The following is a 24653-nucleotide window of genomic DNA, read 5'->3' on the forward strand; positions in this document are numbered from 1 at the left end:
ATTACAAAAAACAAGAAATTACAAAAACAAGAAAAAACTTTAACGGTCTGTCATACCCTTCACAATTTTCAATACAAGAATTTGACATTGATGGTTCAGTTTGTATGGCAGCTATATGCTATAGTGGTCCGATCTGAAGAATCTTCTGGGATATTATATAGTTACTTTCGGCAATAATCCATGCCAAATTTCGTGAAGATACCTTCGCAACTAAAAAAGTTGTTAATGTAAAGACTTGACTTTGATCGGTCGGTTTGTATGGCAACTATGCGCTATAGTGATGCGATTTGAAAATTTTTTTCCGAAGATTATATCTTTGTTTTTAGCAATAATCCATGCCAAAATTCGTGAAGATATCTCATCAATTTTAAAAGTTATCCATATAAGGACTTGATTTTTAACGTTCACTTTGTTTGGCAGCTATATGCTATAGTGACACGATTTGAGCAATTTTTTCGGAAATTGTTTTGGGGCAATAAGATAATAAGCCGTGCCAAATTTAGTGAATATATCTTACTAATAAAAAAGGATTTTCGTATAACTACTTAAATTCGGTCTATCAGTTTGTACAGCAGGTAGTATATCTTTGGTACGATATCGGCGATTTCGACAAATATACAGTTTTTTCGAGAGAAATGACTATTTTACAAATTTCAGATCGATATCTCGAAAACTGAGGGACTAATTCGCATATATACAAACAGGGAGGTTACTAAATCTACTCAGGTCGCCAGGCTGATAATTTATTAACATATTTTATATGGTCTCCGAAGTTACAAATATCCTGTTCAGAATATAACATAATTGTCTGAATTCATTCTTAATTTAATTGATTTATTTTTATAAAATTTTGGAGTTCAAATTCATGAGTATAAAAGAAATAAATTTAAGCGTGAACCCTATAAAGATTTTTAAAGCTGCACCAAAATGTAAAAAATATTGTAACAAATTAGTAACTCCATTTTAACTAATTTTAGCTAACCATTGTTTGTTACCTTATTCCCCTAACCTTCAAAAAACAAAAGTTTATTTTTCATACATTATCATTGGATAAGCGCTAAAAGTGTCACTAAAGCCTGTGTCGTAAGCCCAAATCCAAAAAAAAAATTAACAAAACACGCCGCCGAGTGTATAACTCCCTCAGTGCATAGCGCAGCTTGTCACATAAATTCAGCTTAAAGTTATAAAAATATATAAATTTTTTCAAAAGCGAAACTTTTGCAATATATTTCCTTTAAATACGGCACGGAAAGGCAGAAATCACAATGATCGCCTTGCCGATCGTCTTGGCAAAGCCATAACCATTTGTCCCTAGTGAGCGATCAGCGGCTGCAACGCCGCAGTATAGTCACTTTCTTGTCCATTTTCCAGCCGTAAACAAAAAATCGCCAAGCACTTCAAAACTAAGCATAATAATTTTGCGCTTCAATGAAATGTGATCCGCCATAGGCGCGCGGTGAACGCATAAAAACACCAATCAAGTATAAAGAGACGCGAAATTAAAAAATAAAAATAAAAAATATTTTGAAATGATGAAAGAAAACAAAATTAAAACGGCAAATAAAGAGTTAAAGATTAAATGAAATGAATGTGGCCAAGGTAGCGCAGCAAAGCTCGAGTGCAAATACCTGCAACACACCTTAAAATCACTTGGGGATATCATCAGCAACGCAACGCATCGCATCGCTATGACAGCGCATAAGGAGCTAAGCTGAAGGCTTTTGCGCTAACTTGGAGGCTGTTGTTGGCTGATCGCGCAGTGATCTTCGAAAACTCATCATGAAAAAAGTGGCAATTTTATTTATTTCCGTTTTTCATTTTCAGATTTTTAAGACTTATAAGTATAGAGTAATGCAAGGCAGTTATTTTTTCAACATTTTATTCAACCACATTACTGTTGTTGCGCCTTTTTTTTGTGCTTTTTGTGACTTAAGGTTTCTTCATTCATTTACGCGCTTGTCGCTCGCTGCGCACCGCCATTCTTGCTTCGTGTTGCTCTTACTTGTAAGTGCATTGTGTAGATTTGTTGTGCGCTGTTGCTGCTGCTGGTCGAACACGCATTGAAACATGTTGTTGTGACAACAGTACGCGCAGCTTCGCCTTACTTCATTTCATGCTTTAAGGCTTCATTTCATCAGCGCCTCTTACACAGTACAAGCGCAGACCGTTTGTGCTAAATGCAGTCAATTCAGTTGACACTTGGCCGATCGAAGAGTTCATAAATAATCGTCTTAGCGTTGGAGTCCTGGTGTAGTTGGCGGTGACGGCGGCGGAGGCGATGTTGTTGGTGATGGGTCAGCGATTGATCGCGCCCTACCGGCAAGGTTGCCACAAATGTATTTAAGTACATATATATAAACTCTATAAATATAAATTGATATCGTCATCTGAGCTGAGCGCCTATGTAGCTTACAAGCTTAAGCGCTCATTCGCACCTTGGTGCACGCGCGCGTTCTTATTTTTAGCACAAACGCGTTGCTTTTATTTGGTGGCAGATTTCTTTCAAATTGCTGACTGACGTACTCCTACTTGGCAGACGGGCGCATACAGTGTAGTCAATTGCACAATCAACACATTGTCAGCATTTAAACAGTGTTGCCCAACCGCCGCGACGCCTGTTGACAATTTCAAATTGTACGCGCCGCGCCGCGTCGCTCCCTGTCAGCGCTGGGATTTGAACGTGGTCGCGCCGCATTTTAAATTGTTGCAAGGATTTCATGCCGCTGTTCAACAGCAAAATGTAAACAATGTTCTTAAGCATTCCACCAGCGTTCTTCGGAGATGCACCGTCGACGCGTCGCGCGCAGGACGCATTCACTGTCGTCGCCGACGTCGCGCTGTCATCTGAAGCGCTTTTGATTTTTCACTGAAGTTTCTTCATTTTAACTGACAAAGTTTCTTGTGTCACCTACAACACACACTCATACATATATAAAAATGTACGTTTGTATGTGTATATTCTACGTATTTACTAATTTCCCTTTGGCCCTTCAGCCACCTAACCTTTTCTGTATGTTGTTTTTTTTTTTGCGATCTTCGCCCGCGCAATACACTTCGTCGCATTTAAATGACCGAAAAGTCAGTGCCTTCAGTTGATCTCATTTTAATATTCTAGATACTCAAATGAAATACGTGTCTGGCAGCGCAACAAACGTTTATTGTTTCGTTAATTGATTGTAAAAACATTTATATGCTCACAAACTACTGCCACACGTGTTGTTACTGTTGCTTTTGTACTTATATACGCCTGCGTTGTTGTTGTGTGTACATGGTTTTTGGTAGCGCTCGCTGCTGGTGCAGCACGTCCGTTGCATGCCGCAAATTTAAAATGCACGCTGCATCGGCGCAATTCGCTTTGGCGAAAAATTGGTATGCAAAATCGGTTTGACGACAACTGTCGCGATGTGCGCATTCGGTTTTGGTAGCGAATTTTGATGTTTATTGTGCTTTTGTTATTTTTTTGTACTTTTTGTAATTTCTCAGCTCTTTTCGGTTATTTGCGAAATCGGGTATGCCAATTTCAGTAGCCGCAAATGTCTCCACATTCTATTTGTCATATCATTATATACATAAATGTATATAAATAATACTTTGTTGTTATTGTTATTGTGCTGGAAGGTCATTGCAAGCTTTGAAACAGCCTTGAAACTGGGTTCAACGCGTCGCCATTAATGGTTAATGTAAATGCGTGAGAAAGCTTTTTCTAGAGAAAGAATACTTCTTCTTCTCACTCTGCGCCATATGGAATTAGAGGTGAGTGTAAAAAAAATATTTAAAAATCAAATTTTAATTGAAAATAAGAACGAATATATGTATGTAATATACATATATATATATTCAAAATTATTAAACATTAAAGAAGAATATTAAAAAAGAATGTTAAAAACGATACAGTTGGAAATTAAATCCAAAACAGATTTTTTATTTGTGGTAATTTTTAATAAAAAAAAATTTTAAAAGTAAAAACAAAAAATTCAAATAAAATTGGAAAAAAATAAACACATTGCGTTAAAAGAAGATTGAGAAAAATTTTAAAAATATATCAAATATTTTTTTACACAGTTTTAAACTTTACACTATTAAAGAAAATTCAAAAAAAAAAAAAAATCAGGAAAAACCAGTTAAAATAAATTATAATTATAAGTAAAAATATTAAAAAGAAAACAATTAAAATAAATAATAATTATGGGAAAAAAAACAAATAAAAATTAAGCATTTAAATATTATTTAAAAAATATTTTTTTTATTTAAATTTAATTTAAAAAAATTATAAAATGAAATGATGTTCAAAAATAATTTAATTGGAAAATATTTAGTTCTTTTAAATTTTTCTATTATAATTTTGTTGTCTCTACAAATTCTCAAATTATGATTGATTTTCTTCAAAAAACATAAAATTTTGAAATAATAAACATTTAAAAATTAAATTTAAAAAAATGTTTGTTTAAATTAAATTAAAAGTTAAAAATAAAACATTAAAAAATTTAAAAATGCAAACAAAAGCAAGACAAATTCGAAAGCAAGAATGACTAAAAAAAAAAAAAAACAAATAAAAAATAATATTTAAAAAAATAAAAATCTTAAAGAAATTTCAAAAAAAAATAAAAACAAAAAAATTAAAAAAAAAATCCAAAAACTAAAAAAATGTAAACATTTAAAATTAATTAAAAAATATTTTTTTATTTAAATTTATTTAAAAAAAAAATTAAAAATAATTTAATTGGTAAATTAAATTTAATTAAATTAAATTCTTTTAAATATTTTCTTCACAAATTTTTTTTTTCTTCGAAATTTCTCAAATAGAATTTTATTTCCTTATGAAAAAAACTTCTGAAAATATTAAAAAAAAAATTTTTTGAAATAAATATAAAAAATATATTTGAAATAAGTAAAAAAAAATAAAAATAAAAAAAAATTAAAAATAATAAACTAAAAAAAAAAACATTAAAATAAAATGTTTATTTAAGTTCAATGAAAAAAAAAATTAAAAATGCTTCAATTTGCTTCTCAAACTTTCTCAAACTAAAATTGCTTTGTTTTCATCATTGCTTCTACTGCCTATATCATACATAAGTATGTACTTATCTCTGTTTGTGCTGCTTTCTTATCTCTAGCATCTCCACTTTGTGCATGTGCAACTTAATTACACGACATTAATCTTGTCTTGAATGAGTAATATTGACTTGAAATGCGAAACCGTTTTGTGTTTTACATGCAACTTCAATACACTTGCACCAATACATATATGTTATTTGTTTCAAAACTCACTTATTTCCAGAATTAAAATTTTAAATTATTTTATTATTTTTAATTATATTTTGTTTTTCGTTTCTTTTTTTTTGTCTGTGTGTTGTGTGTGCAATTCAAATTCGTTCTGCCTCACAAAGCAAACTCAACTTTTGAAAGCTTCCAATTTTTTGCTCAGCACTGCCCAGGTTAAGGAATTCAAAAACTCATTACAGAACGGAAATGATGGCCGTTGGCGTTCGCTGTTGCATTGCCAGCACACCAACAAGTGCAAAGTGTGCTTTGTGATATTGAAATTTCGCGAAAATAAAGCAAAAAACACGCCACTACACATGTTAGCATACAATAAGCATACTTATGGACGTGTGTGCGGCTAATTTGCAGGCCGTCGTGGTAGGAAATGCCAAAAATCTTGCCATTTAACATTTCAGCACACAGCAAGTGGGCGGCAGACAAGTAAAATACATTTCAATGGAGACAATGGAATAAATTGCAATTGTAAATATGTACGTAAGAGCAAGAAATTACTTTAAATTTAAATTAATTCGAATTTATTGCAATACAGTGGCGAGCAGCGAAAAGCGTATTTCCGCGTGCGGACATAAAGGTGGGCGCGGCGCGCGGTGTGCACCGTTAATTAAGCGGCTTTCACCGTTTTTCGCGCACAAAAAACGCTTTTCTTTGGCACAAAAGCGGCTATTGGAATGTCTTGACAGCTTTGAGAGTGTTAACATTACGTTCAGCGACGTCAATCAATTTCGCAGCGCAAACACAGCAACAAACAGAGGTTGCCATATATTATTGCTATATATTTTCAATGCAAACTTTTGTCTTATTTAACAAGTTTAACTATATATGCGGCATATTTGTGCCTTTTTGTATGCTGCCATGGCGGCGAAATGCCGACAAAGCGCTGGAAGAACGCTCAAGTGAAGCGTTTCATTTCGACACTATAACAACAACATGCAAAACATGAATGACGATGCAAATATAAGCGCTACGAAAATGAAAAAAAATCGATAAAAATGCCAGCAAAGCTTAGAATATCAGTAAAATCATTGTGTGTATGTGTGCGCATGTGTGTGAATGGTGGAAATGCAGCGACTTTGCCGCTTTGTTTGATGCTGTTGAGACTGATCACTGAAGCGGCACACGCGCGAGCAACGCTTTGCATCTCTGAGTACAACTTTAAATGCTTTGCTATTGTCGGCATATGTGTGCGGCAACTGCCCATTTGTAGCTACATACTTACAAGCATTCATACAACTGTTCTATGTACATATGTATGTATTGCTGATTTTGCATTCTCAAAGCAATCGCATTGAGATTTGCGCTGTAAGTGATTCGCTAAACACAATCGCAACGTGCGCTGATAAGTGCCGTTCACAAACAAACATACATACGGTTATACAGAAGAATATATATACATACATATATAAGTATACCTTTGTGCTTACTCCATGCAGCCTCACACATCCACACACTTGCATGCATATATGTATGTTTGTATTTGGCTTGTGTAACAGCATGTCAGTGCAGGCGGCAGAAGTGCTTTGATTTTTGCTTGATTTCATTCAAATTCAAGCCAAAGTGCACGAAAGCCAGAAAAAATAGTTGCGAAAAAGTGTAAAAAATAGAAAACCACTAAAGCGCAATGCCGAATTGTAAGAATAACAGTGGTGTGGTGCATAAGCAGCCCGACCGTATGGTATGCAAAATAGTTCTACATGCAAGTGGCATGCAGCATGCAGCGGTACCAACCGATGCTTACCGGCCATATACATATGTATGTATGTATGTATGTGGCAGACAAAATTTGCTGGCAGTTTTGCATCTTTCTTTGCGCGCCAGCAGCCGTAACGCCATTTTCCTTATACGCGGAACAGCGATGAAGCAGCAAATGACTTGGCAAAAAGTGGCAAGCGGCAACAAAATTTAAAAAATTGTATATGTGCACATGGCAGCAAGGCAGAGGCGCACAATGGTGATCGCTTGCTTGTGGCACGCCACCACTACCAGTGCAAAAGCGGCTGCGCGCGGGTCGACCGCGCCGCGTCTGAGTTGCTTTCAATATGCAAACGAGCTGGCTGACTGCTTGGCTGGCAATGCATAAAGCTAACGATCGAAAAGCAGATCGAACGCGGGCGTGCGGGGTGTAATATAAAGATTTTGCGCGAAAAATCGCGTAAGAACGGTAAAAGACATTACATTCTTTTCTTCGTACGCTGCAAACCAATGGCGGCACTGGCTAAAGCAATGTACGCGATGGTGTTGGTAGTTGTGGGACAGACAGCGAGATCGTTGTATCGATGGATTGTACGGAACCGCCAAAAGGATAATCAGCAACAATTTAGTGTTATTACACCACGTTCGAAAATCGATCGAGATCGAATGGCAGTGACGCCGCCAGCAGATCCACAGAAGAATAAAAGCACTACAACACGTGTTCGTGAAGACAGCGCATTTGAAAAACGTAGCGGTAAAGTGATCGTTTGAAGACAGCAAATGTAGATTAAACAACAGTTGAGCAGACGGATGGCAAAGACGATAGACAAGCTGTCGGCGATATAAAACGATAGATCTTCGGTATAAGGATGGCTGGTGAGCTGAGCGCTTAGAAATGACGACAGCGTGATGTTACAACAGCAGTGGAATCGAAATAATTGACCGCTGGCTCACGAGTCAAAGCGTTTGAGTTAGTGAATTCAGCGCGCGACTGCGCCACAAAGCACTGTTATACTATTTTATATAGAGTAAATACACCAATTTACTAGGAGACATGCGCTCAAACCCTGTAGCAACTACCTTCGTCATAAACACTATGTGGAAGTACAAGCAACAACCAAAAATAAAGCGAAAAAAATGAAGCTTAAGCAAACGGTATCCGTAGACACGGTGCCGCGGTCTAAAGCTTATTGTTGTTGAAGCGTGTATTTCAAAGAAAATCATTACTATTGTCGTTGTGGCATCGGTTGTTTACTTATTTTGGCTGTTACTGTCGCACCAAGGTCATCAACAACCAACTTTTGTTTCCTTTGACTGAATTTGGCACTCAGCAAACCTTTACTAACAAACTTGGGTTTAGCTAACATAAGGTAAGGCAGTAAGGTAGTAATAAAAAAATAAATAAATACAACAACTTAGCGTACGCAAATGACGGTGAAGTGCCACAAATTTCCATACCGCGCACAAAAGTCTGGAATTCTTGCGCATTTCGCATTTCTTGATTGGTTTTATTTATAATTTTCGTTTTTGCTACATTTTGCTTTAACTTTTGAGCCTTTTACGCTTCGTAGTGATCACAGACCTTCGCTTGAGTTCTCATTACTTTGTAGGTTGCAACATGGTCTTTGAAAGCATGGCTCAAACGAATGTTGCGCATGCTCGTTGTGGAAGACGCGGCAGACTGATTGTGGTTGCGCTTGAATTGGCTTTCTATGGAAAAATGATTTGCAAATTGAGTTTAACGAATTGGCTTAGAGCAGCGACGCGCATAAAATGCAACAACAATAAGTGTAATGCATTAGGTAAGATGATCTAAGCAAATTACTTGATGTTGACGGTGAGATATATTTGTGTTGGGTACTTCTGATATACAAACAATGGCTTTTGTTGTTGTTTTGAGGAATTTTCAGCAATCAAACTATTTGAGGAATATTGATTTTGGTATTAATAGAAAAGTAATGACAACTTGCATTATACATAGGCATATAAACGATGCAACACCGATGCCTTAAATAGCAAAAAATCGAAGTAAAATCCCTTTTATGGTAATATTATGGCAGTAAAGACCACAATTTAAAACACTCACTCAACCAAAATCATCAATCTGAACTGTCAGTTCCCTTACAAATCTAACCAAGTTGTCCAGTAAAATCAGACTCACCTCCGATAATGTGTCCTGCAAAGCGAAAAAAAGGATTTATACACGCCTGTGTGTTGGAAATAATTTTAATTCTAAAGCTGCAAATCAAAACTTTAAGGAAGCGTCAGACGAACTATCGATAAATAAATAAACACGGGCATTACCGAAGACTGCGTTGCTCTACAAGCCGAAGAATGCAAAGTATGATGGCGCACAATGGAAAATAATATAGACCACAGATTTGCGTTGCCAGACACGTACATACAAAAACAAATAAATGTGTGAGCATGCCTCTACCATGCCCAACATTGCTCTAGTCCTTTCACTCTTTTTCATAGCAAACACTTTTAGTACATTCCGTTTGGGTGCTTGAGTGCTTGGGTGCTCGCCTGAGTCGTTGCTGCACCAACGCTGCTGCTGCCGTTTTTTCCGGCCTCAACTTTTGCGTTATGCGACGCGTAAATATCATTCAACAATGCAATTTCCGCCTGCTAACCTGCTGCTGTTGGCTCTCGGCCATAGTAGCCTCAGCAGCCATCAATCCCTAGCATTCCGCCTAAGCGCTCATGCGCCAACCTTCATTACCCACAATTGTGCACGCACTTGCCACAAACACACACACATACACACACTTGCAACTAGATAACTACAAACTCTCATAGACGACACACCATTGCTTGTTGTTGCGGGAACTACACCGCCTACACTGCCCCACCACATTTCTTTCAAGTCCGTTCGCCACTGTCTTCGAGCGCCTTGCTAGGCAACTATCCATCCATCGAGCATCGTTCAAAACCATCTCTATGCCTGCGCTATTTGCCGGCAAGTTGATGTATCTACTACTTACTTTCTTACTAACTCAGTTACATGCCGACCACATGTGGCAACTGGCGCTGCCACCACATACCAACTACTTGCATACATGCGCTTACTCCACATGCGCGTAAGTTGTGTGGCAGCCATTTCGCGCCAACCGACCAGTCAGCCAACCAGCCAGCCAGCCAGCTAACAACAATGCAGTGGCATGCGAGGCTATTGAAGCCGGTGAGTTGGCAATGCGGCAGCTGGGACGCCAGGCATGTTCTATCAACTGTTCTACAACGTCTACGACATGCATACCACAAATGAGTTTGAGAAGCTCATTTCCCGCTGCTTCAGCTGCTGCCACGGTTAAACCCGTAACCACCAGCATCCCCAGCAATAACAGAAAATGCACCGCATAGTCTCAACAGCAGCAGCAGAAACAGCAGCAGCCTCACTACCGACGTTAGCGTCAGCGCACTTCCTTCTCCTAGTGCTAACTCCATCAACTTGTTTTGTGCTTTTGTTCTTTGGGGTCTGCAAAGCCTGCAAGATGATGCGTTAACATTCTGTAGTAGACATACATGTAATATGTATGTGGTATGTGGCATGCGGCAGCAGCCGGTACACTATAGTTGGATTAGTGTGCCTTTGAATGGCTTGCCATAGCCCGAGGCTCGCTTAGCTGACTGTCTGACTGGTCTACCGACTTCATCATTATCCTCAGCATCGGCATCGGTATCAGCTTCAGCATTGGTTAGCGTTGTCAGTGGCTATATGGCTACGGTTCGTGGCAGCAGTGAATGTGGTTCTTATATCAACGGCATTCAATTGCCGTTGCATTCTTTGTTCATTGCTTTGAAGTTTTCTGCCGTTTTTTTGTTTTTTGCTTTATACCTCTTATACATACGCTTCAATATAGCGCCTGTTTCCTTGCTCTACGCATTCAAATTCAGGGTGTCTCTTGTTGTCAATGCAATGTAGGTTTGTGTGCATGAAAAGCTGCAGCCAATACCCGGATATTCCTAATGCATCATCTCCTGCGTATTTTTGATGCTTTGCATCAGAAATTCTAACTCCCTGCGATATCTGGTTTCTACCGCAAATGAATCACTTCTACTTCAACGTCCTCCTTATCTATGTATGTAGAAAGAAAGCTTTCAATCTAAGCAGCTGTGCCCTTTCTTCTAGCTGTCCTCTACCGTTACATCAAGTCCTTTTTTCTTTCTTTTTTTATCGTTTTTGTTCGTTACATTTGCTTTACTTGTCTGTCCTGCTAAGTCCGCAGCTCATCAACTCAAACAAAAATTGTAGAATTTTCAATTTTTGTGTAATTGGCTTTTGAGAACATGCTATGACGAGTAGCTTGCAAATTATCTTTGGTATTATTTTAATGATTTTTTTTTTAATTTTTTTCTTTAACATTTTTTTCGATATTTTGTTTGCTTTTTCGCAACATAATAGAATTTTTTATATTTAAGTTGTACGTTCAAAAGTTTTATATGAAAAAAGCTAACATTTAAAAATATTTGTTCTCAAGCTGTGCTTTAAAGACTTTGATTTCCATACTATTTTGCAAAATTATACATTATATACTGTTATGCTCACTGGCTCTACGAAATTTAAAAATCAGTTAACTTGGGTCTTCAATGAGAGTTTAAAGAATTCTCTGATATCGTCCCGCACGTCATTGTTGAATATTGATTTCAATACCCAAGAAAGTTCGTTTATTGTCGCCGTTAGTGTAGAAAAGTGCATAAAGCCCAAAGTCATGACTTAGTGTGACAAGCCACGTCGCTTAATGTACATTTTATCATAAAATACTGAAATATATTTAATTTTTATTACTCACCAGGACTGCCGAGGAAGACTGAGGAGTATAATCGCCTTGAGGGATCTGCATTTCTAGCATCGGCAGGTGATGACCATTCTCTTCGACACCATCGACCTGAAATTTTTTATGAATAGAAAAGCCGCTTATTAGCAAAAGTCAAGTACAAACTGTAAAAGTAACATAAATATAAATCATTTAAAATTAAATAAATAAAAAACATAAAAATTTGGAGAAAATAATTTTCAGAAAAGAAAGCAAAAATCAAAATAAGTGATATATAAACAGAAAATTATTATAGAGTAAGCAGGAAAGAAAGTTGCAGCTACCCGTGCTTAACTATTGGGACGCTTTTTTATATAGCATTATATACATACATATATAGTAGTAGCTTTACATATACATATGTATACACAGTATACACAAAATATACAAATAGAGCCTCATGTCTTCAATAATAACATTCTTTGTATCAAATTTGATAGAAAACTACCAAGAAGTAAAACATATTTGTAACACTTGTCAACTTAACATTAAACCAGCGGACTTAACATATCACCTCACGCGCATTTCATATTTGCTGCTAGCTAGGTATGTATGTATATACATATGTACATATATAGAAGTATATACTAGTGCATACGTGCGCTTAATGCTTTTAATACTCTTACGACATATGTCTTATTTCCTATAAATATATTTTATTGGTGAGTAAAACTATTTTATTTTGACCAGGGTTTACCCCACCTGCGCTCGTAGAAATTTTCGATGTTCCTCTAAAGCTCATAGATTTACAATGTATTATTTGGGGCTTAAGACAAGGCTTGTAGCAATTTGGAACTGTAATATTTCTTTATATATTTATTAATATATAACTGTTTATCGGATATATGGTCGGTGAGATATGGAAGCAGATCTAGATATGCGCTATAAATAAAATATATTTGTGTGAAGAGGCTTATAGAGAACTTAGTAACAGTGGTTGTCATCAATATGTAACCGAGTTTTGATATCTTTGATATCAGTGAGTGATTTTTTATTAGTTTTTCGACAGTTGAAGGTTTAAATGAATTTTTTATTATTGAAAGGAAAGCTAATTTTATTTTTTTTATTATTTCAAGGAAAACGAGTTTTTTATTTATTATTTCATTTTTATGTATTATTTCAAATGTGATTTTTTAGTGATTAGAGCTTCAGAAAAGTATTTAAAAATTTTATTTTTTATTTCTCAATACTTTTATATATGCTCTAAGGGTTTACAAAGGTTTCCTCAAGTAAATAAATGCTTTTAGAGATGGCGCACTTAGCCTTGCTAGCTTCGAGCGCACAAGTTCTCAAGGCTGTATCTCCAAAACAATTAGTCGGATCAGCTTAAAAAATGAAGATAATATTCTAGAGGTGTTGCAGAGTTTAATAAGACAATAAAAATAAATTCGATTATTTGAGACACGCCAAAACAATGTAACCTCTTAAATGTAATTTCTTTTATTTTATACTTTTTTACGTTCAGAATTTACTTGGAAGCACTAAGTGGCTAAATTTAGACAGCATTAATTTCAAAAAACTTCATAATTTTGATATGAAAACTGTGACTCAAATATGTAAACAAATTTATATTGTTCAAAATTCTAATTTTCCTATTTTATTTTATATTTGAAATAACGAATCTTATTATTTTTTAGTATCACTACTTTTCCTTTACTTTAATACACAACTTTATCACAATTACAAAATTATATAATGCTTGCTACGCTTCCAAAGTGTCTCAGAAAACAAAACCGAAACATTTGCATAAACATAAAATAAATCTTTATTAATAAAGCTAATTTTAAGTACACTTTGTAATGCATTAAAACGCCTGCGATGGCATTTCAAATGCACTAAAGCGCAAAAGTAAACATCTCTCTGTCGAAACGATTCCCTGTTGACTAACAAGAAGACATTAATAAAAATTTCATATTTCCATTAACTTTTCAAAATGAACCATTCAAACATTTGCCAACATTTTGCATGCCACCACCCTGTAAACACTACCCACACGCACCGCACAAGACTTGCACCACAACGCCCTCACGATGTTACGCCCAGCTAACTGTCTTAATATGCAATTTTTGTCAATGTTATAGCCACTACAGTGGTTAAGGTGTCATAGAGCAGCGGTAGCAAGAAAAAAAAGTCCATAAAAAAGTGAAAAGGAAAAGAATGTAATCAGCAAAATTGTTGCCAGCGCCTAAGAAATATACACACTACTTGCGGCAGGCAGGCAGGCAGTCAGGCGTCAGCCGAATAAAGCCATGCCAGGCAATGAAGCGCTAATAATAATTTACTTTATTAGCTGCAATTGCCATAAAGACAATGGAAAATTCAAAGCGTAGTATAAACAACAACAGCGTGCGTTCTTGCTGCTGATAGTGAGTGCACAAAAAAAAAAAATTGAGTTTCGAATTTCATGTGTTCTTAAAACTCAACAAAGCAAAAAATAAATGAAATTTAAATTGAAGTTGTGGTGGAAAAATTTAATGCCATATCACAGCAATTTCCTCAGCGCAACTTCGCGTTAGTGTGGGCGCTGGCGCTGCCTTGGCGAAAAGCCGTCGGTGGTGGGGATTTGCATTTCCGGCGCACATTTTTTGCCGCAATTTTCGAATTATGGTCGCACCTTTGTTTAATTTGCAAGCGAGTGCGCTGCTACTCAGTCTTGAAAGATTTTTTTTTTCATTTTTAAAGTTTTTTTTTCGTGGCACGACTTTGTCACCCTAACTTGCTGCAGTCGGGCTGCCGGCATAGCGCGCCTTAATGGCCAATTTTCTTGGGCGTAATGCGTTTTAAGGACATTTTTGTGGGGTGTTTATTTACGTATACTTTTTATGAATATGCAATACGTGAGCGGGTGTGGGTAGTTGTTAGCGCTACAAGGCACAACTTTTATTTTACTTTAAAGTGTGTAATTACTGAAGCTTGTGCTATAAAGTTAAGTGAAGCTAGTTGTTTAATGTGCGCGTACTACTATGTTTTTCTAAGATTTAAATGTTTTTCTAAGATTCAATGTGTCTATGTTTAGACGGGAAACATGTGGCGGCGCTCCGTCTTATTGGAAATAAAGATCGTGTCAATAAAGCTAAATCAAAATCAAGTCATCTCTATTGATGCTGCTGTATATTTTTTTCATAAATATTTTCCAATTTATTTTCATAAATTTTAAATTTAAATAATTTAAGTTTTTTTATTCTACTAACACAAAGCTCTTAATAATACAATAATATTATTAAGGCGGTCACTCTTACATATGTAAGTGAGCTTTAAAATGAAACAAAACACTCAAATTTGGTCATAATGGGTTCTTTTTTTGTTGAACAGAATCATAAACTTGATAGGCGCAAAAATCAGATTTTTTTTTGTTTTTTAATTATAAATATTCACACACATATTTAAAGAAAAAGGCTATTTTCTAAAGAGTATATTTTTTAAAATTATTGAACTAACTTTTTTTGCGCAAAAGGCCTTGTGAAAAGCCGAAATGGTGATAAATTAGGGTAGTTTGGGCATATAATCTAGAAAAAAAATCGTTTTTTTAAGTTTTTTAGTAATAGTTATTCGAAATAAAGTAAAAACAAGCCTTTTTTCCAAATGGAAAATTTTTCTTGAGTCTCTAGAAGAAGCAGTGATACAAAATTTACTAATTTTACACGCTTTTTATAGCTTAAATTAGTCAATTTAATTTTTTGGTTAATTATTTCTGAAAGAAATTAAATTTTTTATACCAAATACATATATCTCATTAAATCAATTAAAATTCTTTTAGAAGCATCAACTTACTGTAAAAGACTATATAGTCATAAATTATTGTCTTTCAAGCAATTAATTTAAAAAATTAAAATTAAATTTTATAATTTTTTAATTAAAAGCCATTTTAAAAGCATTTATACGCATTTTTAAACTTTAATTTATTTAATTAAAATTTTACAGCGCATAAAAGCATCGCAATCTCTCAAATTGAGTACCACAGAGAGTTGAATTTTCTAAGAAAAATATTTTTTTTTTATCATTTCATGGGTAATTTCTTAGTGTTTTTAACGTTTTTAAAAAATCTTTCAATTTTTTTATTGCTCATTTATTTTTATATAGGCTTTAAATGTTTATATATGAATATTGTATATAAAATACACTTAAAAATATCTCCAACTCCCATATATTTTTTTAATTAATGCGAATGTCCCCAAAAATCCAATTAGAACTAATAAATACACATAATTTCTCCACACGCAATCAAACATTTGAACATGTTTTGAGCATAAAACCAGCACATTTATGTCTGAAGACATAAAATTTAGCTTTGAAAACAATGAGCGCTCATTTCTGTAAGTCCCAGAGCATTTAATTAAGCTACAAAAAATCTATTAAAGCGTTAAGAAAACAAAAGACATAAAACAAAATCGCAAAATCTCAGTTTATTTGTATTTATATAGTCAAAGGTGAAACAATGAGCACTGATAGCAAATTTACCATGAAATATGTGTGAATGTGTGTGTGTGTGCACAAGCCTATAAAAATCAACCTGTGAACGCATAAAAATTAGTAATTGCGTCCGCCACAATTTTACCACCCCAACAATCACACACACACATATACAAACACACGAACACTTACGCTAAGTTATAAAAGAACGCACCAAAATTTTATGCCACATATTTTATTATTTTATTGTATTATTAGTACACATTGCTTTTGTTAGCGGCTTCCTGTTGCCAAACGCGCAGACATAAAATCAACATAAAAATCATAAAAAATCAACAAATTGTGACACTTGACGCGTTGCCGCCGACGCGCCGCTGTGGTTTCCATTGCGCCTAATGCGACCAAGTTTCTATGTATATAAATATGTATGTATGTATGTGCGTACTGCTATGCCGCGCTACAATTCGCGCTTAGCGTGGCAGCTGCGTGCATTTTTCATTATTTTTTTTTGTGCCACAACAATAAGTAAGTAGCTGTTAGCTAGTCTAACTAACCCACTGAATGACGCACCGACTGTCGCCCAATGCCCGCCGAAATGACTTAGTGAGCGTGTCTGTGCCAGCTGAAATCATTACCCAAGACACAACGCGCGCTGCCGTCACAAAAGTGTAATAAAAATTTTGGAAAAATTAATAGACTTCGACGGTGTCTACTGTGCGTGTAAGTGTGAAGTGAGAGTGTGTGCGTGTGTGCTTTGGTACAACAACAAAAATTATAGCAATAAAAGTTGTGGCAATAGCAACAATCTCTGCGCGCAGACTTTTTTCGCACATAAATCTTTATAATTTCTTTAATGATTCTACGTTTGTGGCCGTCGCATTTTCAACATTCGTTCATATATGGCGCACGCTAAAGTCAGCTAGCGCGTCGCTGAAATGGCGACGACTTCAGCACATGGCTAAATGCCACCGCGCTACTGCCGCGCGCCGTTGGGCAGGGCGTTGGAGCGCATACGCCATATCTGGGTGGTGCGATAGTAATATTCCTGTTGTTGTTCTTGTTGTTGCTAGCGGTAGTAGCGCGAAGGTGGCGTTGATAGAGTGTCATTTAACAATTCATTCATTTGCACGCTCACCAAAAATATTCATTTTCCGGACAGAGCGAGTAAGAGCGTACGGCGAATTAGTTTTTGTCTGGCGCAGCGAGTTTGTTTTTGTCGCTGCGAGAGCGACAAGCGCTCCCTTGCAGCACTTCGATTGTGCGCTTGTATGGCTCACACGTTTGAGTGGCGCGAAATTTCCCCTCTGGCATTCTTACGCTCACTCACTCAACGTAACACACACACGTACAAACAGTTTTGAGCGCCAGCATTTAGTCACATATCGTAAATGCTCTCACTTAGCGCAAGTAATATCGTAAGTTGAACTTGCTTTTGCAGCGAATACAGCGAATTTATCTGCAGCGTAGCAAACGACCGAAAAATGTATCTGCGAAATACAACTCATAAATAAGAGCTGACAATATTATTCATGTTGCATACATTTTTGAAATTTTGTGCGTTTTGTAAATGCGCTAAATTAGTAAGTATTAAGTACTAATGTCAGTAACTTCATTAAGTTTGTTGCATTTTCGTTTTTTCATCATCGGTGCAGCTGAGTTATTGCACTTACATTTCATTCATTTGACAGTCGTTTGAAAATTGACTTGTGCCTGCGGCAAAGAGAGTCTGTTCTGAATTTCATTCAACTTTTTTGCCTTGGATGTTGCCGTTTTAGGCGCAATGCTCTTCGCTTTATGCCTTTAACTGAGTAATTGTGTATTTCATATAAAAGAAAATCAACAAATTTTGATCTTAAAAAACTTAAGAATTTTAAAATATGAAAATTAGAAATAAAATGTTCGTAAAATGTTAAAAATGCTAACTGAAGCGTGGTATAAGAAATATTAATGTTTTGTGTTGTCATATTAAAGTCTTTATCAGCTTTTTTGTTCTTATTGTATGCAGCACTTTTTCACATTTTAATTAAATTATTTTTTAACAGAGTTCGCTTTGCCTGATTTTTACTATTTTGTGTGACGGCTGCTCGCTGCTTTTGCCGTCGCTAAAACCAATTTCTTTGTTTCAAACTGTTCGCGATTTTTTGTAATAATTTGCATAGCAACGGGGGTGAATATATATAATGAAACTATATATTGAAGCAATAAAATATTTTTTAAGGACATATCTCGTTTTTGTTTTTTTATTTTGAACTATCAATATTAGATAGAAATATATGTGTATAGTACTTTTCAAAATTGAAAATGCAAATAATTTTGTTTAATATACATATTCTGGAGTCTTAAGATGTACATATTATATATGGTTTGCGACCTCTTCGTTTACACAGCTGAACACTAAAGTTGAATTTCGGAAATTTTATTTGAGAATTCAAATTTTATTCAGCGATATGTATGTTTTTGGGACCGAAATTTTAATTTTCAGTAGTTTTCTAATATTTAAAAAAGCTAAAATTTCTAAAGCTAAGGCTCATAACTTTCTTTTGATGAAAAAAAGAAAAATTAGACAATTTGAACTTAATATTTCAAAAATTAAGTAAATTGCTTGTATCCTTTTAAGAGATTTTCTGCTCGAATTCTAAGCATTTTTTCTATAACAATTCAACCTTTGCTCGAACGAATTTAATTTTCAACAATTTAATTAATTATCAAAAATGTAATTAATTATCAAAAATTTAAATAAATATTAATTTTTAAACCACTTGCTCATTAAGTAAAGAAATTAAATAATTTTAGTATATATCAAAAATCGAGCAAGCCGGAGGTGTCCTTTCCAGAGTTTTCCAGCTCAAATTCCATGCCTTTACTAATAAGTTTTTAGTTTTTGCTCCAGTGAAAGTTAATTTTTTCAGAAACAAAATTGATTGTATTAACTTACTATTAGTATGAAAATATATACGACATTTCATAAAAATATTTACTGAAATTTACAAAAATATATACTGAAGTCTGAAATATCGATTTATGTATAAAGCGGAATTTCTTCTAGACAATAAGGTTTTGGGCCTCTCGACCACTCGACAATTAATCAGAAAGTTGTTAAAATAAGAAAAAAAAAATGTAAGCCTATCAATAGCTATTGGAGTATTTTGTGATTTCGGGTATAAATGACTACCCATTTCTTATAATGGATACTTTATTAAGGAAAAGTAGTTGAACTAATATATTTCGAGAACCAAAAAATCAAATTCTAAGAGCTCAAACAAACAAGTTTTCTACCTACACTTATTAGTCCCAGAGAAATGCTTGGTGTTATGTATACTCTTGTTAAAAATCCTGTATTGAACAGTTAGCAGTTCCTTTCTTCTGTCTGAAGTTCAATTTAATATACCGGTCCGCTTTACGTGGACGTTCAGATCCTTACTGTTGAAATCTTGTAGATCAATATTTGAACTTAACGAACTATTCCGTCGCATATGTCATGAATTTGATTCTTATTCCTGCACATTTAATTTATCTGATTCACTTTTCGAAATTAAAAATACTATATTAAAACTTTTGTTTCTAGAGCTGAGCAGTTTTAGATTTCGACGCTTAAAAAACTCTCTCTCTCTCATGACTCGGCTGATTCCGACTTATGCGGATGTGCCCCTCGTGTCGGCTGGGCGGGAGGAGTATAAACGTTGGGTTATAATTTTAAGGTGATAAAACTTCGGATAAAGTATCAACAACAACTGCCAAATTTCGTAACGATATCTCATCAAATACAAAAGTTTTCCATACAAAGGCTAGAATTTGAAAAAACAGCTTGTATGGCAGCTCAATGCTATATATGGGGTCAATATCGCGGTTTCTAACAAATCAGCAGTTTTTGGGCAGAAAAGGACGCGTGGAAGATTTCAGACCGATAACTCAAAATCTGAGAGACTAGTTCGCGTGTATGCAGACAGACTAACAAGCTAAATTTACTCAGTTCGTCACGCGGATTATTTATATAAATACACGTATATGTAAGTACTTTATTAGGTCCCCGAAGTTTCCTTCTAGGTGTTACAAACTTAATATACCTTGCTCAGAGCTGAAATAGGGATAGCTCTTGGCTTACTATGTTTATTTAATTCTTTCAAAAACAGCTACCCAGTTCTTATAAGAAACACCAATAAAAAAATTGTCGCCATTATATATCACTGAGCCCAAAAATTACTATTTCAGGAGCTCAAACAAATAAGTCTTCTGTGAACGTGATGGAATAGAAACCTTAGAACCTCTACGACGCTAAAACGATAGAAATTAGTTTCCAAGTTGCGCTAAACATTCAAAAAATAGCAAAGGCAATATTAAAAGTCATCATTTTGAAAAAAATTACTTAAAAGCGTACACATTCTGAAAAATTATTTGAAATAAGTCATTAAAAAAAATATTTTTACGAAATAAATTGCTTTGATATAATTTAAATATGCTTTGCATTCAATATACACGATACATATTTACACATATCTGGTCATACATACATACATATATTTATAAACAAAAGAATTGTTGGTTTCTAAAATCAAAATAATAGAATAAAATACAATTTCAGCGCTCAGAAACAAAATGCAACAAATGAAAGTTTTTAATTGCCGCCTGAAATTGTTAAGAGCGCATATAGCAACAATTTCCGGCAGTGAAGCGGTAATGAAATCAAAGCAACTAAAACGAAATTAAAACGTAAAACAAGTAGCCTAAGCAAATATAGCACATGCCTGTGTGTGTGTGTGTGTATTGTGAGTGCTATCATTTAAAATATTGTATTGTATGCCACAAATCACAGTAATGAAAATATAATAAACTTTACTGAGCAAACAACTTGCTTTTAGTTAGAACGCATTTGGGTGAATGTTTGCACACGGAAGCTTTTCAGTTTTATAATAAAACATTTTTGTATTTGAAGTTTACTCTTATACTTTTTTCATTTGATTTTTTGTTGTTGTACAACTTTTGTTGTAGCTGCTGTTTTATTTTCGTTAGAGTTGCAGGTTTTTGTTTTCATTGTATTTTGATATGAATTTTTCAACGCTCGTAAATCATTTCACCGCATTGTAGAATAGAAGCGTACAACAAAAACAACGAATACGCACAGCTGCAGTAATAAAGTTGAACAAAAAAAATGAAAAAAGAACAAATATGACAATATAAGTGTTTGTGTGTATGTGCTCGGGCAACTTTTGCAGCTTTTGTAAATTAGCTTTTAGAATAGAAAATTTAATTTCCAACACGAATAACGAATTCGCACACACACATAGCCGCTTATATGGCATATACATACATATACGTGCTTGCAACCAAAGCTGCCACAATGTTTGCACGCGCATAAGTAAGCATTAAACGCGCATATATGTATGTGTTTATGTTTTTGTATGTGTGCGAGGAGTAGCAGAAAAAAAATGCGGCGTAAAGTGAACCCTGCACTCAAATAGAAAATTGGAAAAATGTGGCTGCCGTTGTCGCGCTGCTTGATTTTCCTTGATATTTTACACTGCCGTGGTTGTTGTTATTGTTGTTGTTGTGTACGTTTGCGACTTGCTGCAACGTCAGTGGGCTTTATGGAACTCAAGCGAACAGCAAGAACAAGAAAAAAGTAATTTAAATTTTTCTCTCAGTGCGGCGCGCATAGAACAAAATTCCACAAATGCTTGGCAGCCGCCGCGCGCTGCTGAGACACTGTGCGCCGCTAGTGCGTCAAGTCGGAGAACACTTGCGCTAAAAAGTTTGATGACAGCAACAACAGCTATGGAGCACAGCAGCAGCAGCAGCAACTTTTACATTGCCAGCCAAGCGGCCATGGAGGCCATGGAAGTGGGGGCGACATTTGAGGCGATGGCGGCCAAGCGAGGCTATGCTTTAATGGATAACTTACACACTTACACACACATACAGAAAAGCGCACAAGCATGCAGAACGCATTATGGCGGGTGGGTGCTCGCGTTGTTGTTTGTTTTTTGTTGTCATAAGCGCGTACACTAATGGCAATAGCAAACGATAGCAGTATGCAACGACAACGCGACGGACAAATGAACGAACGCGCCAACGGACAGTTACATTTCCAGTTAGTCGGTGAGGCAAATGGTCCGACGCGCGAACGGACGGCGCTTTCAGATAATATACATAACTGTATATATATTGTGTACGTTATGCAGAGATAGCTGAAGCGGCTGTGACGACGCTGATGACTGCCACGACTGTCAATGCCACCATTACAACAAATGCGCGCGCTCTCACACACATACACAGAAACACGCACGCTTTGGCAAAAGCAAAGTGTCGTCTGGAATGTTGCTAGCGCGTGGGGTGTTATTGCTGTTGTTGTTGTGCACACATATACCTAGCCCTTGCGCGACTGTTTGCTGGGACATGCGGCCGGGCGATGGTGATAAATCATTTCAACTGTCACTTTCGAAATACAATTTTATCTAAACAGCAGCGTGGTTGCCTTTTGCATTTTTCTCACTCTATTTTATTTTACTTTACTTTACTCTATTTTTTTTGTTTTTCAGCCAAGTTTTTGCTGCTTTAGAAAATGTCCGCTTGTGTGCTATGCTCCCACTCTAAGGCCGGTAAAAGCGATTTGTCGCAGCGTGTGCAGCGTAGCGTGCTCTTATCACAATGGTAATTACAACAAAAAATACAATAATTAACAACACTAAAAGCACTCAGTAAAGTGTAACAACAACAAAATGCAAAAAAGTAACCGTATTCATACGGACGAGTTCTGCATTATATGATATGCTTTTAGTGTGAGCGTTTGCTTAATTTTTGTTGTTTGTTTGTGCAAATTAGTTGATAAGAATTCGCGTTTTATTAGATACTTAACGGTAGTTTACTTTGAGTGTAATAAAAATGGTGCGCTAAAATATTTTGCTGGCAATGGTGCGCTAAACTTGCAAGGAAGTGTCATAATATTTCATTTAGGTCGGTCTATAGGTAATATTTGAGACCTCAAAATATTAAATTTTATTAATTAATTTTTTTTTCAATATACAGTAGAACTCCAATTATCCGAATTAATGGGGACCGGGACCCATTCGGATAATCGGATTTTTTTTTAAATTGCCATTGGAGAGAATAAAAGCTACGTTTTGATATTGCACTATCATTGTTTTTTAAACATCTCCGTCAATGTAAGCTGTTTTGCGGTCTTCAACCGCGGGGGAAGTCAGTGTAGGCACAACGGCAAGTTAAGACAAGTCAAGTCAAGACTTGACGCGCAAACACTGGCTTCGCGGGGGGAAGAATAATAGCGCACTTAGACTTTTTTTGGACAATTTTTTGTGATTCGGATAATCGGCGATTCGGATAGTCGGAGTTCGGATAATTGGAGTTCTACTGTATTTTATTTTAGTATATATTTGCTTGTATATCTCTACCACACATTCAAACAAAGTAAAAACAACAACAACCAAATACTTATGTTGAAAGCAATATTACAAAGTTAAAGCAAAAGTCAGCTCATTGCTTGAAACCGACAACTTTTGCACACTTTTCGTATCAAATTTTTCGAGAGAATCCCAAGCGTTGGTTTACATATCTTTTACAACGTTTTTTTTCATTCTCATGTTGTTGTTTTTTAAGTTCTTTCTTATTTTTTGCAGCAGCTTGTACATTTTGTCGCTTGCACATATCATTTTACAAGCGCGTTCGGACGGATAACAACACATGACGATCACAGATCGTGCAGAGATCAACTACAACTGGCGGTCGTAATTTTTGTGTCATATTTTTTTTTTGTAATTTTTTTTCTGTGATTTCTTTTTAACACATGCAACAGAGTTTTATAAGCGTTAAAAAGTGATCTCTCAGAAAAATTACCCAATAAAGTGAGAAATAAAAAAAATATTGAAATGAAATTCGCAAGCAACAGTGAAGTCAGTGACACTGAAGCGCAAGGAATTGTTTGCAGACAGTTGTGTCCAGCATATGCTGAAGCTAGGGGAATAGTAGGGCCAGCGGAAAGGCCACCGAAAAGGCCAACAGCATCAACAAAAAGCACCAAGGAGTTGTCGCTGACATATGACTGTTCTGCTGCGCTCTCTCTTATATTTCAACTGATTAAGAAAATTTTACTAAGAATTGCGATTTGCGGCATTGCCACAGAGCGTGTTTACTTTTAGATAGAGATATAGAGTTAGTTATACATACATATATTTTTTTGGAAGGAAAAATTTATTAAATAAATATTATAATTAAAATTAAAATTAATTAATTATTTTTTTTTTTAATATATGTTTAATAACATTTTATATGTTTTATATTTTTGTTGCAAGAAAATATTAATTATAATTAAAATTAGCATTAAATTAATTAAAATTAATTAATTAATTGTTTAAAACAATGTTTTAATCGTATCTCATATGTTTCTGTAAATATTTTTTGCATTAATTACAATTAATTAATTAAAAATTATAATTATTAACTAAT

General features: G+C 35.2%; 1 protein-coding gene across 1 annotated transcript in view; it reads right to left on the reverse strand.

Annotated features, from left to right (window-relative positions):
• LOC105231083 (homeobox protein homothorax) overlaps window positions 1-24653 on the reverse strand; it is a 320426-nt gene that overhangs the window by 68833 nt on the left and 226940 nt on the right. Inside the window, exon 9 of the mRNA XM_049448510.1 lies at window positions 11766-11861. Coding sequence (XP_049304467.1) covers window positions 11766-11861 — 96 coding nt within the window. The remainder of the gene's footprint in view (window positions 1-11765; window positions 11862-24653) is intronic.

This window comes from Bactrocera dorsalis, chromosome 2, assembly GCF_023373825.1.
Source record: "Bactrocera dorsalis isolate Fly_Bdor chromosome 2, ASM2337382v1, whole genome shotgun sequence".
NCBI classification, from domain to species: Eukaryota; Metazoa; Arthropoda; class Insecta; order Diptera; family Tephritidae; genus Bactrocera; species Bactrocera dorsalis.